The 13,486-nt window shown below is 35.8% G+C and overlaps 1 protein-coding gene across 8 annotated transcripts in view; it reads right to left on the bottom strand.

The window, feature by feature from the left end:
- Positions 1 to 13,486, bottom strand: part of ATP2B2 (ATPase plasma membrane Ca2+ transporting 2) — a 431,184-nt gene that overhangs the window by 52,373 nt on the left and 365,325 nt on the right. For all 8 annotated transcript variants that reach the window (XM_074836607.1, XM_074836605.1, XM_074836606.1 and 5 more), the window contains 2 exons: positions 4,225 to 4,466; positions 3,426 to 3,660 (listed from right to left, as the gene is read on the bottom strand). In XM_074836607.1, the coding sequence (XP_074692708.1) occupies positions 3,426 to 3,660; positions 4,225 to 4,466 (477 nt within the window). The remainder of the gene's footprint in view (positions 1 to 3,425; positions 3,661 to 4,224; positions 4,467 to 13,486) is intronic.

Genomic DNA, 13,486 nt, shown 5'->3' with positions numbered 1-13,486 from the left:
TTCATCTCCCAGAAATAACAGATTGTAGGCGTGCATTGGCAAATCAGTGTAAGCCAGTACAGACTCATTAAAACCAATCCAGAAAGACTGTTAAAATCAACAGAGAAATCTCTACAGGAACAAGACATCGTTCTATTTGTTCTCTCCTTGCCTATTTATCAAATTTAAAAAAAAAAAACCAACCCACACATCAAATAAAAACTAAATATCAAGCAGGTAGTTCAGCTGCAGATAATGAATAAGCCAGTGTCTGAATTAACCTAAATATCCAAAGAATTATGCAAAAGTCATGGGTGTCCAGTGGTTACACTCCAGATAAAGCTGGTCAGTTGCTGGACATCATTGTTGAATGATTCACCCAAATAGTTTCTTTTAGTGTACAGAATGAAATGCAAGTGGAAGAAAGCTCCCAGCAATATCATCAGAACAGATGCAGCACTCTTATCTCTGAAAGCGTGCTAGCATGACACCACTGCCACTGCAGGTATTCACATACTTAAACACTCCAAGGATGCATACGAGCAATGGGCCACGGGAGCTCTGTGGAAACAAGGACGCTACCATTTTGCATATGTTAACTTCAACAATCATTTTACAGAAAAGGAAAAAACTGAGCCTTCCCCAGGAAAAATGGGAATGTAATTTAAAGGAAACTAAAGGCTGCCAGGATGGTGACACTGGATTGTTTCATTGAAATTAGCTAATCTATCATTTCTGTCAGAATAAATTCTGATATCCATGAATACTGAGAATATTAATAAAACAGCAGTTATAGTAATATTTCTAAATTTTAATGTTCTTTTTTAGCTACAGAAAGCACTTTGAAAATTCATTAACTCTGGTGGTGACTATTTAATAAGCAGGCTTAACTCTGGCAAAATAGTACGGTCCCTTGTAACAGTTCAACATCTTACTATTTGCACCTACAATGGTGACTTCACCATTGGAATATATGTATATTACGATATTCCCACTAAGTCAGATATTCCATACCTAGACAGTTTTTCTCAAATTTATGGTTCTGTTCTGGCATGGGGTTTTTTGGTTCATTTCTTTCCTCTAAGGTACTGCTACTGCTTTCTACCAATGTGTGAAGTAGTAATAATTTAAACATTGCTTTAAATGTTCTCATGATGTTATTACCACTTTGAAAGAGTTAAAAGGGACAAGGAGAAAAAAAAAAAAGATCCCCAAAAATAACTGTAGATATGTCCGATATTTTGTAAAATTCTGAAATGATAAAACATTTTATTGTGTGTCTTGCAATGAAGTAAGAAGTGTTACTGCATATTCTGGTGTTGAACTATGAGAAATTCAATACATTATTCAAATAATTATCTAGAAATAAAATGTTTCCCTGCCTTCATTTTCTTTGATCCTTTACATAGAAGACAGACTTGACCTCTTTATTTTTAGCAACATTATTCATCTTTACCTCAAGCTCCTAAGAAATTATTCCCTATGAGATGAGAGCAGTTCTCTTATAAAACACACTCATAATGATCATATGAAAGGATAGTTTGCAGCTATTTTCAATAATAACTGCAGAGCCCACTGCTGCCCATCCCTCAGTCTGTCATACCACACATAACCTTGACTTAAAGTTATTTCCTAACAACATGTATCATGAACCAATTCTGAAGGGAAAGAGGACTGATTCACAGTTCCAGTGGCCACTGACAGTTAAAAACTTTCTGAGTTTACATATATGTGAGCTAGAGCATTAAGGGATCATTGCAGACAGAACATTTTAAGAATGTTTTTAAATATTTTTAAAGACTTGCAATGTCAGGTGTAGGTACAGATGGATTACCAGCAAGAGACCATCTGATGACAGATAAAAGTGCATGCTGTTTATCTGATGATTGTGAAGATAAGGAGTTTATCACACAGTTCTCACCTATGCAAGGTTTACTTTCTATTATAATCTTCTTGATACTGAAAAAAACCCAAGAAAGTCCTTTATCATGCAAAGCATTGTTATGCAGTTGGTACCTGTAGTTGTAACTATATCATGCTTCCAAAGTTACAGCAGTCAGAAGTATGTAAAAGTCTACTTTATAAAGGACTTGGGGAAATAGATTAATTTATACTTTTGATGGTTTAGTAAGAGAAATAATTTCCTAACATGTGTAGCACTGCCACCAGTTCTCAGTGGATCAAATACAAACATTTAGATGTGATTAAAAAAAGATCCAGCAAAAATGTAAATCAGACAGAAGAATAAAAAAAGACATGGGATTGGTACCAAATGACTTACTTTTTGCAACATCAGAACCCACTCTTTTTGTATAAGAGAAATTTGAGTTATCTTCCAATGACCTTACTCCAAAGCAAACCACAGCCATTAATCATCTACTGAAATAACAGCAGAATCGAAGAGTGGATTTCTTGGAGCAAAACAGGAGAGCATTAATCGTTCCCCCATTTGCAGGAGGTGCTGGGGCAGGTGCTCTCACACCACAGCACACGGCTGCAATGTGCCTACACAGCAGCCCTGGCCACACACTCACAGTTGAGTCAGCGAGAAAAGCACTGAACAAAAATATGGAAAATGCCTGCAATTTAAGCTCAGCACTTTCAACTTTGGGACTTACCTTCTGTCACTGTTTCTAAACTATAACATTGAATTAATTCTCCACTCTCAAGATTATCAAAGCACCATATACACAGGTCAGAAACAAAGTTTCTACTTCTTAATCCGCCCTTTGAATTACTGTAGAAATATAATTTACAAGTGTGGTAGCAGGCACATGTTTCCAGTGTGCACACCCAATGCTGACCTTCTTGGTTTAGTTGAGTTGAAACGTCAGTCATATTTTTACAAGCAAGCCCTTTACACATAGCATCCATGAAAACTGCAGCCCTTCCATGGCTTTTTCTTGTCCAAATACACCATTAAAAAGAGTTTTCCTGAGCAGCCACCAGTTACAATCTTAAGACAATTAGTAAAGTGGCAACTGTTACAATAAAATACAAAACTCCAAGACTGTGTGCAATTTCTGTGGGAAGTGAGCACACTGCAATTATAATCATGGCAACTGCAATCACTTCATGTCTTTTCTCTACTTTCAGAGTTGCGCATCACTGCATTACTTAAAGAAAAACTCTTTAATGTTTGGGAGCATAATAAAACTTCTGCTGATCAGGTCTCCTGTATACTACTCCTTGAGAGAAGGTTAAGTCATCTCAATCCTGTAGTTCAAAAAGCCCTATTGTGCTTTACTTAAATATCAGTTGATTAATAGTTGATTTTTATCAAGTTAATTATTTGACTTTCTATCAAGTAAAGTCTATTTCTAAAGCTCACTTCCATCTTCTTTGACAGAGCTAATTTAAAAAAAGATAAAAACTTCTAGAAATCTGTAGTTCAATTCATGTTCAGTTCTCTGAGAAATGCTTTATAACATAAGAATTCGATATACCTCCGGCCTTACTGGATCTTCAATGCCAACAACACAAATGCAAGTCAGGTCAGATAATATGTCATTTTCATTGTCCCAGTCAGGCTCTGGGCTGCTGTTAAAGTCTCGGAAAGCAACACAGATAGTTCTCAGTCCATCACAGGCCATAGGTTCAATCACCTTCTTCACCATTTCGTCTCGGTCACGTGGTCTGAAGATACGAGGTTCGCCAGCTGCATTGAGGATCCTGGAACATCTTTTTTATTTATGGAAAAAAAAAAAAAAAAAAAAAAGGTTGATTGTGTATTTGCATGACTGCTGAAAAGTATTTCTTTGCATCAGCTTGTTTCATTCAACACTTGCCTTTTTTGATGGCAAGTTTTAAATTTCTAATGTAAATTTTTAGATTAAGCAAGAAGATTCACTACTGAAATATCAGAGAATTTGTTTGTAACTTATTACAGGGACACCAAGAGCCCTGCATCCATTATTTCCTCAACACCTGTGTAATTAATGAGCTGACAACTTAAATTGAAAAATCCTTGTTTTCCAAATGGGTTGAACGTAAAGAATCCATGAGTAAACTACCAAACGCAGACTCAATTCTTTGGCTAGCCAATGATAAGAAAACTAAGCCAAACAGTTTTGCAAGAGTGAGCACTTAAAAAAAAAAATTAGAACAATAACAGCTTATACGACTAAAGTGTGTCTAATTTCTACTGTAAGTAGCAAATTTCAAATATCAAAATTCCCACATATGTCTTGTTAGTGTCAGAATGTTTTGTGTTTTGGAAAAACACAACTAATCCATTGAACTTACTTCTTCAGAACAATTTCAGAAGCTCCTTTGCTGTACATTCGGAAACTACCATCTGGCATTTTAATGACAGTACTCATTGACTTTCTGACAGAGTTGAACGTGTAAACTTTATAGAGTTTCTCCTCGGGGATGAGGTTCCGAACAGGCTCATAATCCTGCTTCAAATCCAGGACAAATCCCAAGAGGCCACACTCCGTCTTATTGCCTACCTGGCGAGGCAGGCCACCCTCTTTTTCTGGTGGCTGGAGAAGAAAAAATTCTATATGAATTTCTCTAATGATAAGCAGTATACAATGCCATCTGAACAATTAATAACAAAGTTACAGTGTACAGTTTAAGATCTGAAACTCTAACTGTGCAATCATGTGCTTTCTGATTTTTAAAAGCTAGCAAAAAATCCATAGAGCTTTAACAGACTTGAAGCAGCTATTCTCACAGTGAGGAAAATGTCTCTAGACAAATAGCTACATTTGGCCTCTTGCATTTCTCTTCTTTTGAATTAGTCATTGGCAGTTGAATAGCTTGTGATGGTTAAGCAATATCTCATTAAAAATGAAGTAACTTTCTTTAGGCTCAAAAATAATTAATTCTCATTTGTCACAAACAGAGGATTTTCTTTTCTCACTTGCCTAGAATTATATTGTTTCATTGGCTTTTGTGGTTATTATGGTGAGTTAAAGAAAGATCTGACTTTTTTCTACCAGGCATTTTTAATGTAAAAATAAATCTACATATAATCGTAACAGCAAATGTCAATTGAAAAAGGAATTTCCAACAATCTATAAAATAATAGTTGTACATCTAAAGTACCTGTTTCCAGAATGTCCATACTTTAGACTGCTGCTTGGAGTAGGCTAAACATTTTGCAACTCCTGACAATTCTCAGTCCTTCTAGGGACAAGGAAGGCTTTACCTTCCCATTCAAATTAGAAACAAAAAACCACACATTTAACTTACAAACTTTCTTGGAGGTGTAATACACCCCAAACAAAAAATTCCCGTGTTGTCAAGACTCCAGACTGACTTAAAGTGACCAATGTGTGAACTATAGACTGCTGATAACTTAAATTTTCCTGTACTCAGTAGAATTAGAAAAATGTTGTTTAAGCTAGGGCTGAACTATACTTACAGGAACCAAAAGAAGGTTAAGTCCTTTCACAATTTTAGTTTGCATTGAAAGCAGATTTTGATTTGCCTCATGACAAGACTGTAAGTAAACATTTTCAGCATGACTTAAACTTTTGCCTCACATTTTGCAGAATTAGGACTGCAGGACTATATTCAGAATCCATGTTTAATTTTACTATAGACTTTAAAATCCAGTCTACTTAGAAATGGGATTCCTAAGTAGACAGAATTCCCTATGTTACCCCCTCAGTGTGATGAGGGGTAATGTAGGGAATGATTACAGTTGCAAATCAGTAATCCAACTTAGCTTTGAATTCTTGCAACAAGTATGGCCACAAAAAGGGAAAAGGGGACCTTTAAGTAAGCATTAGTAAGTAAGTATTCCAGAAAACCACCAATTGCAGCTGGTTTAAAAAATGAAGGTCAGATAGATAATAATAGAATGGGCTAGAACTGAAGTAAGCAAATAAATGGATTTTTCCATAAGAATCATCTTTGTATCACCAGGAAAATATATACCTGGTGACAGATAGATTAGTGTCATTTCTTTGTCAGATTATGGTGAGCATTTATGGTGAGCAATAATCTAATAATCGCTGTCTCAAAGAGATTTATGCTTCCAAAAAGAATTTTAATGTCTTTCTTCTATATGAAGCATCATTTTTACTGAGTTATATGGGTCACATCTGTGTTGCTATGACATTTTAGCATTACGCCAGGGTCAATGTAAAACACTGACACTCAGCAAAAATGCTAATATGATATATTAATTTTATTATATGCTATAACAACTTGCCCTGCTATAATTCCATTATACTGTGATGTAACTTCCCTCTGGATTCTCAAATTCACTTAAGAATCCCTAATTCAAAACCCAAGTGCTTGTAGTTATGTGCATCTGGAAGGATTGTTACATTCAGGGGACATGAAAATCTCAGTTAGGAGTCAAAAATACCATTTAAAATACAGTTTTGTTAAAATAAATAAGGTTCATTTTCATGACATTGCAGGCAGACAGTTCCTGGAACATGCAAAGAACTTCAGGTTTCTCAAAGCAACAGATCAACTTCACTGCCTGAGTAGTGATGGTAGGAAAGACTGATTTCTCTGTGCATATCATATCAAACTCTTTCTATTTTCGATCTAAATCCTCATTTATTCTTTGGTTCTCTCTGCCACTGAAGCCAGTGATTCTTGACACTGACTTAAATGTGAATGTGATCAAGACACTACATCCCTAGACAATAGTTAATTTAAACATACGATTTCATCATGCCCTGACGTGGATGGATATTGAGAAAATAAAAATCTACCCACATTTCACAACATATAAAAATAAATATTAGAGTCCTAAAATTATTTTCATTTCAACAGAAAGTAGATCACGCCCTCCCTCTTCTCACTGTAGTCTAAAAATAGATTTCTTTTAGTGAACATCTTTTGAATGCAAATACGTAAGCAAGGGGAAAAAATACCAGTGAAAAGAAAATGAACAGACATTTCAGAAAGGTTTCAAAATCTAACAAGTGGCCACCTCCCTCTAGAGCAGCTGCTGTCTCCATATTTTTTCTGCATTACATTATAATAAAGCATATGGTGGTGAGAGCTGGCAAGAAGCACTTCCTTTCCTGTACTGTTTCAGATCAAAATCTATATGCCAAAACTAGTCTCCTTGCAGATTGTTCTTGACAATCCTTTGCAGAAGCTGCTGGCTTTTAAAACTTCCTACTGTGCTGTATCTAAATTTATTTCTTGCTGAAATCTGCAGTTTATGGCACCTGGAAAACAATTAAAAGGACAGCCCAAAGGGGTTACTTTTGAATAATTAACTAGGAATAACTTCATTGAGTCCTTGGAGAATGAAAACCCTTTGACAACATATGAGAAAAAGCCTTTGAGCTGTGATTTGCAAACAGGAACTTTGAATGCACTGTTTCTCAAGAGCTCAGTGAAAGATCTTTTGCTAGTCACAAGACAGCTACATACTGTACAATCTTCTACTAGGAAAAGACTGATCCAGCATGTCCCTCCAATAACGACTTTCCACTGATCCTCGCAAAAAGTTTTCAAATGTGTCTTCCAAGTCTTTATATTATTTATGTAGTAATAATATTTCAATTGTAAGTAAATACTTGCATGTAAAAAACTGCAGGCAGATGTCAAAAAAATAGTTGTGACAACTATCAAATGAAAATAGGTTTCTAGGTCAAAGTACAGCTGTACTATTAAGCCTTAAAAATACCAACCTAAAAGCTAGTATTGACCTGATACTGAATTTGGATTACAAAAGGAATTTTCAGAATTATTTCACTGGAAAATAATTGACTAATAAAATGGGTTAAGAAGGAAGAAAGATAAAACTGTGGGCAAAACTTAAAAAGGTGCTCCAATTTTTAAAATTAGATTAGGAAATTATAATGCTTCCATTTTTACCATAACACTTACTAAACCTCATTTTTCTCATTGCCCCTTTTGATGTGAAAAGAGAGGACCTGGCAAGAAGATCCAAGTAGTCTTTTCAAATTAAAACATTAGGATTCCATATATTATCTGAAGTCTTCATTTGTTTTATGTTATTCTCCTGCGTTCTACAGATATAACTACTCCTTTAGAATAATGATGACTGTAAATATACCAGTTTTATTAGGGTAAAAAATTAACTTTGCTAGAATACTATATCCATATTGAATGTTCCATTTCAACTCCATTCACAACAGGCAGAGGAAAATACAGTTTTAAAGTTAAATTGCAAAAAATTAGCACTCTATTTACTCAAAAAAGAGAAAATGGCCCAGGATGTGCAGGAATTTTCTGTGTATATTTAAACACTGTATATGTAAATTTAAAATAACTAAGAAGGATGAATGCTGTTCAAACCATGTAATATTTTTATTTTTTGATTCCTACTAATGTAAAAAGGAACTACTAAAAACTATAGTACTATCAAATTCAGAGATATTTCCTCATTACATAATTTGAACCAGTGGTTTAATGGAAGGCAACTAAAGCAAGATTAAAATATACTACATTTATAATCAAATGTATCAGCTTTTTGTAGATACAGGTTTATTCAACTGACTTCAAGCTAAACCAAGACAGATTTAGAAATTACTGTTTATCTTAGAGAGAAACTTAAAAATGAAAGGAGTTCTTTTTAGCCAAGGATTAAGAATCTAAAACTTTGCTTGACTAAATAAAATTTTCAGTTACAAAATGGAAACGGTTTCGAAAGATGTGTTGACAGTAAGAAAGCAGTAATACTAGACATCAGCTGTTCTAGTTTTCATTTATGATTTCTCTGGGATCCTGTTAGCTACAGAAGTTCAACAGTAACACTGTTTTTTCTGTCTTTCACAGTATGACCATTTCCACAGATCCTTCACCTCAGCTATAATCTGGATTCTGGATGCCAAACAACAGAAACAAATTTGCTCTATCTTCTTTTTTGTTCTTTATTATTTGTTCTAAGAGTATTTATTGTTTTCTAGCAGTATCACCTCTGCATAACGAGACAGGAATGCACATCCCTGCATAAGAATGCAACAGAAACTTTGTCAAAGCCTGTCTGGAAACAGGCTGGTTTTGACATGCAAAGATTCTCTTACAGAAATTTTTTTTACACTTTCACTTATTGTTTAGAAAACTAACTTAATAATCCAATCCTATCTGACTCTTCCCAAGCAATACTGTGGAACTTTCCTTTGGTTTTATTGAACTTCTGCCCACATTATACTTCCAACACTGTCTGAGCACACAGCATACTGCTGGCTTTCCAGGCAGACCACAACTGGCATATTAATTAAACACATGACCAGGATAATACTAATTAACCAAACTCCAAACATTTTATTAGAATTCTTGAAAAATCTTTTTGTAGCTTAAAACAAAGCAAAATAAAACAGCACTCTAAATTTCACTACAAATACTTGGTATCAGCTCTGTATTGTTAAAATGGTATGAATTTACTTTCACAAGGTCTTTATTTAGGCATAAAAATTAGTCTTATATCTTGTGCAGATTCTGATCTCTGATACCCTGGAGGACACATCTAGAATAACATTATTGACTTGACTGATGAGGAATATCACAATTTGTCCTCAGACTGTTTGAAATCTTACGTAGTTTTTTCATGTTAATAAGTTGCCTCTGTTTTATACAGAGCACAGAAAGTAACATGCTTTCTGATAATACAAATGTTATTTTACAACTCAGCATCATCACTGCAAGGTACAATGCTGTTGAAATTCAGTTAAATTAGTCAAAAGTCAGTCTGAACTGGGATCAGCATAGGGGATTGAAAAAGAACAGTTAACAACTTGGAGCTGGTTGCATAATCATTTTGGCATCAGAAGAAACAGACTGCATTAACCTTACATACCGTTCTGATCTCACTCACAAATATTTAAAGCTCAACATTTAAAAGTTTTAAGGTTTGATGGGGATTTTTTATTCTTATGCACACAGCTGAGTATACTAACATAGGTGTTCCCATTCGCTTATACCCTGCCTGTTCATCAGAAAGTAAAATTTATCTCCTTTTTACCTTCAGAGGATGAAAAATTTTTATACGCTAAACTGATACAGATCTCTTCCTTTACTTCATTTCAAGCTCAAGCAAAGCATTTCAATTCCAAAGAACTAGAGGTCCACACCCCTTAGGGATGGTGACCTTCTAAATTCCTGACTTGGATCAGTTTGCTCCATAATGCATAATTTTTTGGGTCCAATGATTACACATTCATCATTTTAAAGCCCTATGGTACATACATTTTGAATCTGGCTCTAAACCAGACAACAAAAAATGTTTGGGAACCATTTAATAGATGTTGCACATGCTCTGGCAACTAAGACTGGCTATATTTCCTAAATATAATAGGATTTGTGTTTCACACAGTACACAATGGTGTTACACAGTGCTGCACAGAAGCCAGTAAAATATTGTAGGGTGGCATGTAATATGTCTTGAGGAATGTTAATATAGCTCATCTAAAATAAAAAAGTTATAGGCTTAAACAAGTAATCTGATTGTGAAGAGTTTCTGACAGGGAGGAGACTCATGGGAAAAAAGAAAACAATCACCTCTAATGGCAGCATCTTTTTTGGGCTCAGGGATTATCAACAGCATGTTTTGTAGGAAAAAGAATCGGATGGGAAGAATCAAACAGAAGGTGATGGGAGAAGGGAAACTGTTTTTAGTACATTTCCCCTTTATTACCAAGTCTCTCCCTCTTTCTTTAAACACTTCCTACATGACTTAGACACTTAAACATTCACAGCCAGGAGGACATGGAGTGTTTGAATTCAAAATCAGTGGGAGGAACAGGATTAGGAAAAAAATGGGTTTACACTGATTTGTATTGGTAATCAAGCACATCCGCAGTATTCCCTAGCATAAAATAGGACTAAAAAAAAGGAGAATGTGGGGAGGGAAATAATAAATGGACCACATAAATAAATAAGTATCTGAAATTTCATCAGTGCTGCCCTGTATTGATGTCCCCCCTGTATTTCTGTTCTGAAAAGACTGGAAAAAGGGATATAACAGCTAATTCCTTTTGCTTCCCGTTATCCACAGAACCCTGATATCCACAGCAGCTTCATATCTTGGGAGAATGTGCACCAAGTAAGTCACCTCAAGTTCTCACTGTTTGCTGTAGGCACCAGCAGCCACCATCATACGCCTATCAAAATCAAGGTAATTTACTTCAAATCCTGACTGACAGGCACTGATTTGTTTGCCTGTCTGATACACATTTCAGATCTAGTCAGCCTAAAACGAAAGCACTTGAAAAGTGTTTCGGTACTCACTAGAGAGATAAAATCTGAAGAATAAAATCAGAAATGTAAACAACATCATTGTTTATTAATAAAGTTATATGTTTGTAAGTTGTTGCTTAACACTACTGGCTGGTGAGGCTGCCTTCTCACTGAACCAGCTACTCTACAGCCCCTTAATTACTGCATGTTGAATGCAGGCAGCAGTCTCACATCATTCAAGACCTCTACGCTACAGTAAAATTGTAGTCTCAAAGTACATTTATATTGCATGTCAAGCCTAAGTCAGGACCCCGGCTTGGTGGCAGATCAAATTTAACAAAGTCAAAAGATAACCCTCAGATCTCTCATGGTTAGAGACTGACCAGGACATCCTGCTGAGCTCAGTTATGCTGTCTCAGCAGGAAATGAGTAGCAATAGAAAAGCAGTTTAAAAGACTTCCCTAGCCCTGATCAGACATGTGCTGCACCCTCCAGCTGACATGAAGCAGACTCCTCAGATTAGTGGCAGCAGTGTCATTTGGCACTGCTTTCCAGCACAGGCCCCTATTTTGTTACTTAACAACCACTTAACTATCAGATCTGCTCAAACTTCCTAGGAAATTGGTAACAGGAATGTTTGACTCATTACTGTATAGGGTGTAAGAAACAATATATTTGTGCAGTAGTCGGAATGATGGAAATTATGTAGGTACAACTGGCATAATTAGATCTACCACAACAGTTGGAGGATATTCAAACCCAGGCTTCCTACATCAGATTAGCTCTGATTCAAGATAATTATTTAATTTTTAGGAGGATAATTATTTCATATTTTTTTTCTATTATCTGAAGACAGATCTGAAAATGATGCAACAATCTATTTAATGAATGCAATGCTGCGATACCACGTAATTCTCATTGCAAGCACTTGAGGTGGATACCAGTTTAGTCAGATATAACATTATATATAAACGGTGTATTTCACATCTCTTTTTGCCTCAAATAATAGCAAGGCAATAATCATATCAAAAGAGGCCAGCTGCAATTATGTAATGTATCAGTGTGACATTTCCTATCAACATGGCAAAGTTAAGAGAGCAGCAGTGATGTGGCTCAGTGAATATGGACTCATGCTTGTTTCAGCTCACATAACAGGAACAAGATAAAAATGATACTATCCATAAATTCCCTCAAGAGTGATTATGAAAGAAGATGAAATCATGCATGAAGAACAGACTGAAAGGCTGGTGTGACAGTCTCTACTCCTTCTCTCATTGACTGTTACCTATTTTTACATATAAAGAGAGCTAATACTTTGCCCTTAATTTTAATGGAAAACAATTAAATTACCCTTTTAGTTTGAAGGACAAATTTAACTTTGATTCATTTGAATAAAAAAAGGATAAGGCAAAAAAATACTATCGCAAACATGAAAACTGCTACTTCTTCTCACTAGTTAAAAGTAAAAGATGGATATGTCAGTCTGTACACATTTTTCACTGAATTACTGAGTACTTGAGGCTGGCAGGTGGGCACCTCTTCTGGGTGACCATCTCAGCCCAGTGCCCCTGCCGAAGCAGCTTCAACTACAGCAGGTTGCTCAGGGCTGTGTCCAGTTGGATTCTGAATACCTCCAGGGAGGGAGACTCCACAGCCTCTCTAGGCAACCTGTGCCCGTGTTTGATCATCCTCACAGTAAAACATGTTTTCTTATGTTTAAATGGAATTTCCTGTGTTTCAATTTGGTCTCATTGCCTTTTTGCCTTTTACTGAGAAGAGTCTGGATCCACCTTCTTTGTTCCCTCCCACCAGGTATTTATACATGTTGATAAGGTCCCCTCTGAGCCTTCTCCAGGTCGAACAGTCTCAGTTTTCACAACCTCCAACTTGCACGTCAGGCACTCAGCCCCATCATCCAGATCCTTAATGACATGAAACAGTACTGGCCGCCCTTAGTGATCACTGGGATACACCATTAGTGATCAGCTTCCAGCTGGACTTTGTTATCACAGCCTCCTGAGACCTGCTGGGCTTCAATCTCCCTCACTTGAGGCAAGGTTTCAATCTACCTCACTATCCACTTTGCTAGTCCATACTTGATCAGTTTTTCAATTCGCTCCCAAGAACAGAGGATGCAAGTTAAAAATACAGATGAAACATTTATATCGTCTGTGCATAAATTTTCAGACATGCAAAATGATGACACATATGAACAATCTGCACTATTCATATGTGAATATTACTCCTAGATATAAAGAACTTGTTAGAATGGATTAGAATAAAAATTGCTATTTCTTTCATCTTCACAACCAGAGAAAAAGTGGGATAGCTATAGTAAAAGCACTATTTGAGATACATAAACATAGTTAAATTTAGC

The sequence above is a fragment of the Strix aluco genome, chromosome 11 (genome assembly GCF_031877795.1).
Source record: "Strix aluco isolate bStrAlu1 chromosome 11, bStrAlu1.hap1, whole genome shotgun sequence".
NCBI lineage: Eukaryota > Metazoa > Chordata > Aves > Strigiformes > Strigidae > Strix > Strix aluco.
The sequence above is the reverse complement of the archived record's forward strand: the minus strand, read 5'-3'. Positions and strand labels throughout refer to the sequence as shown.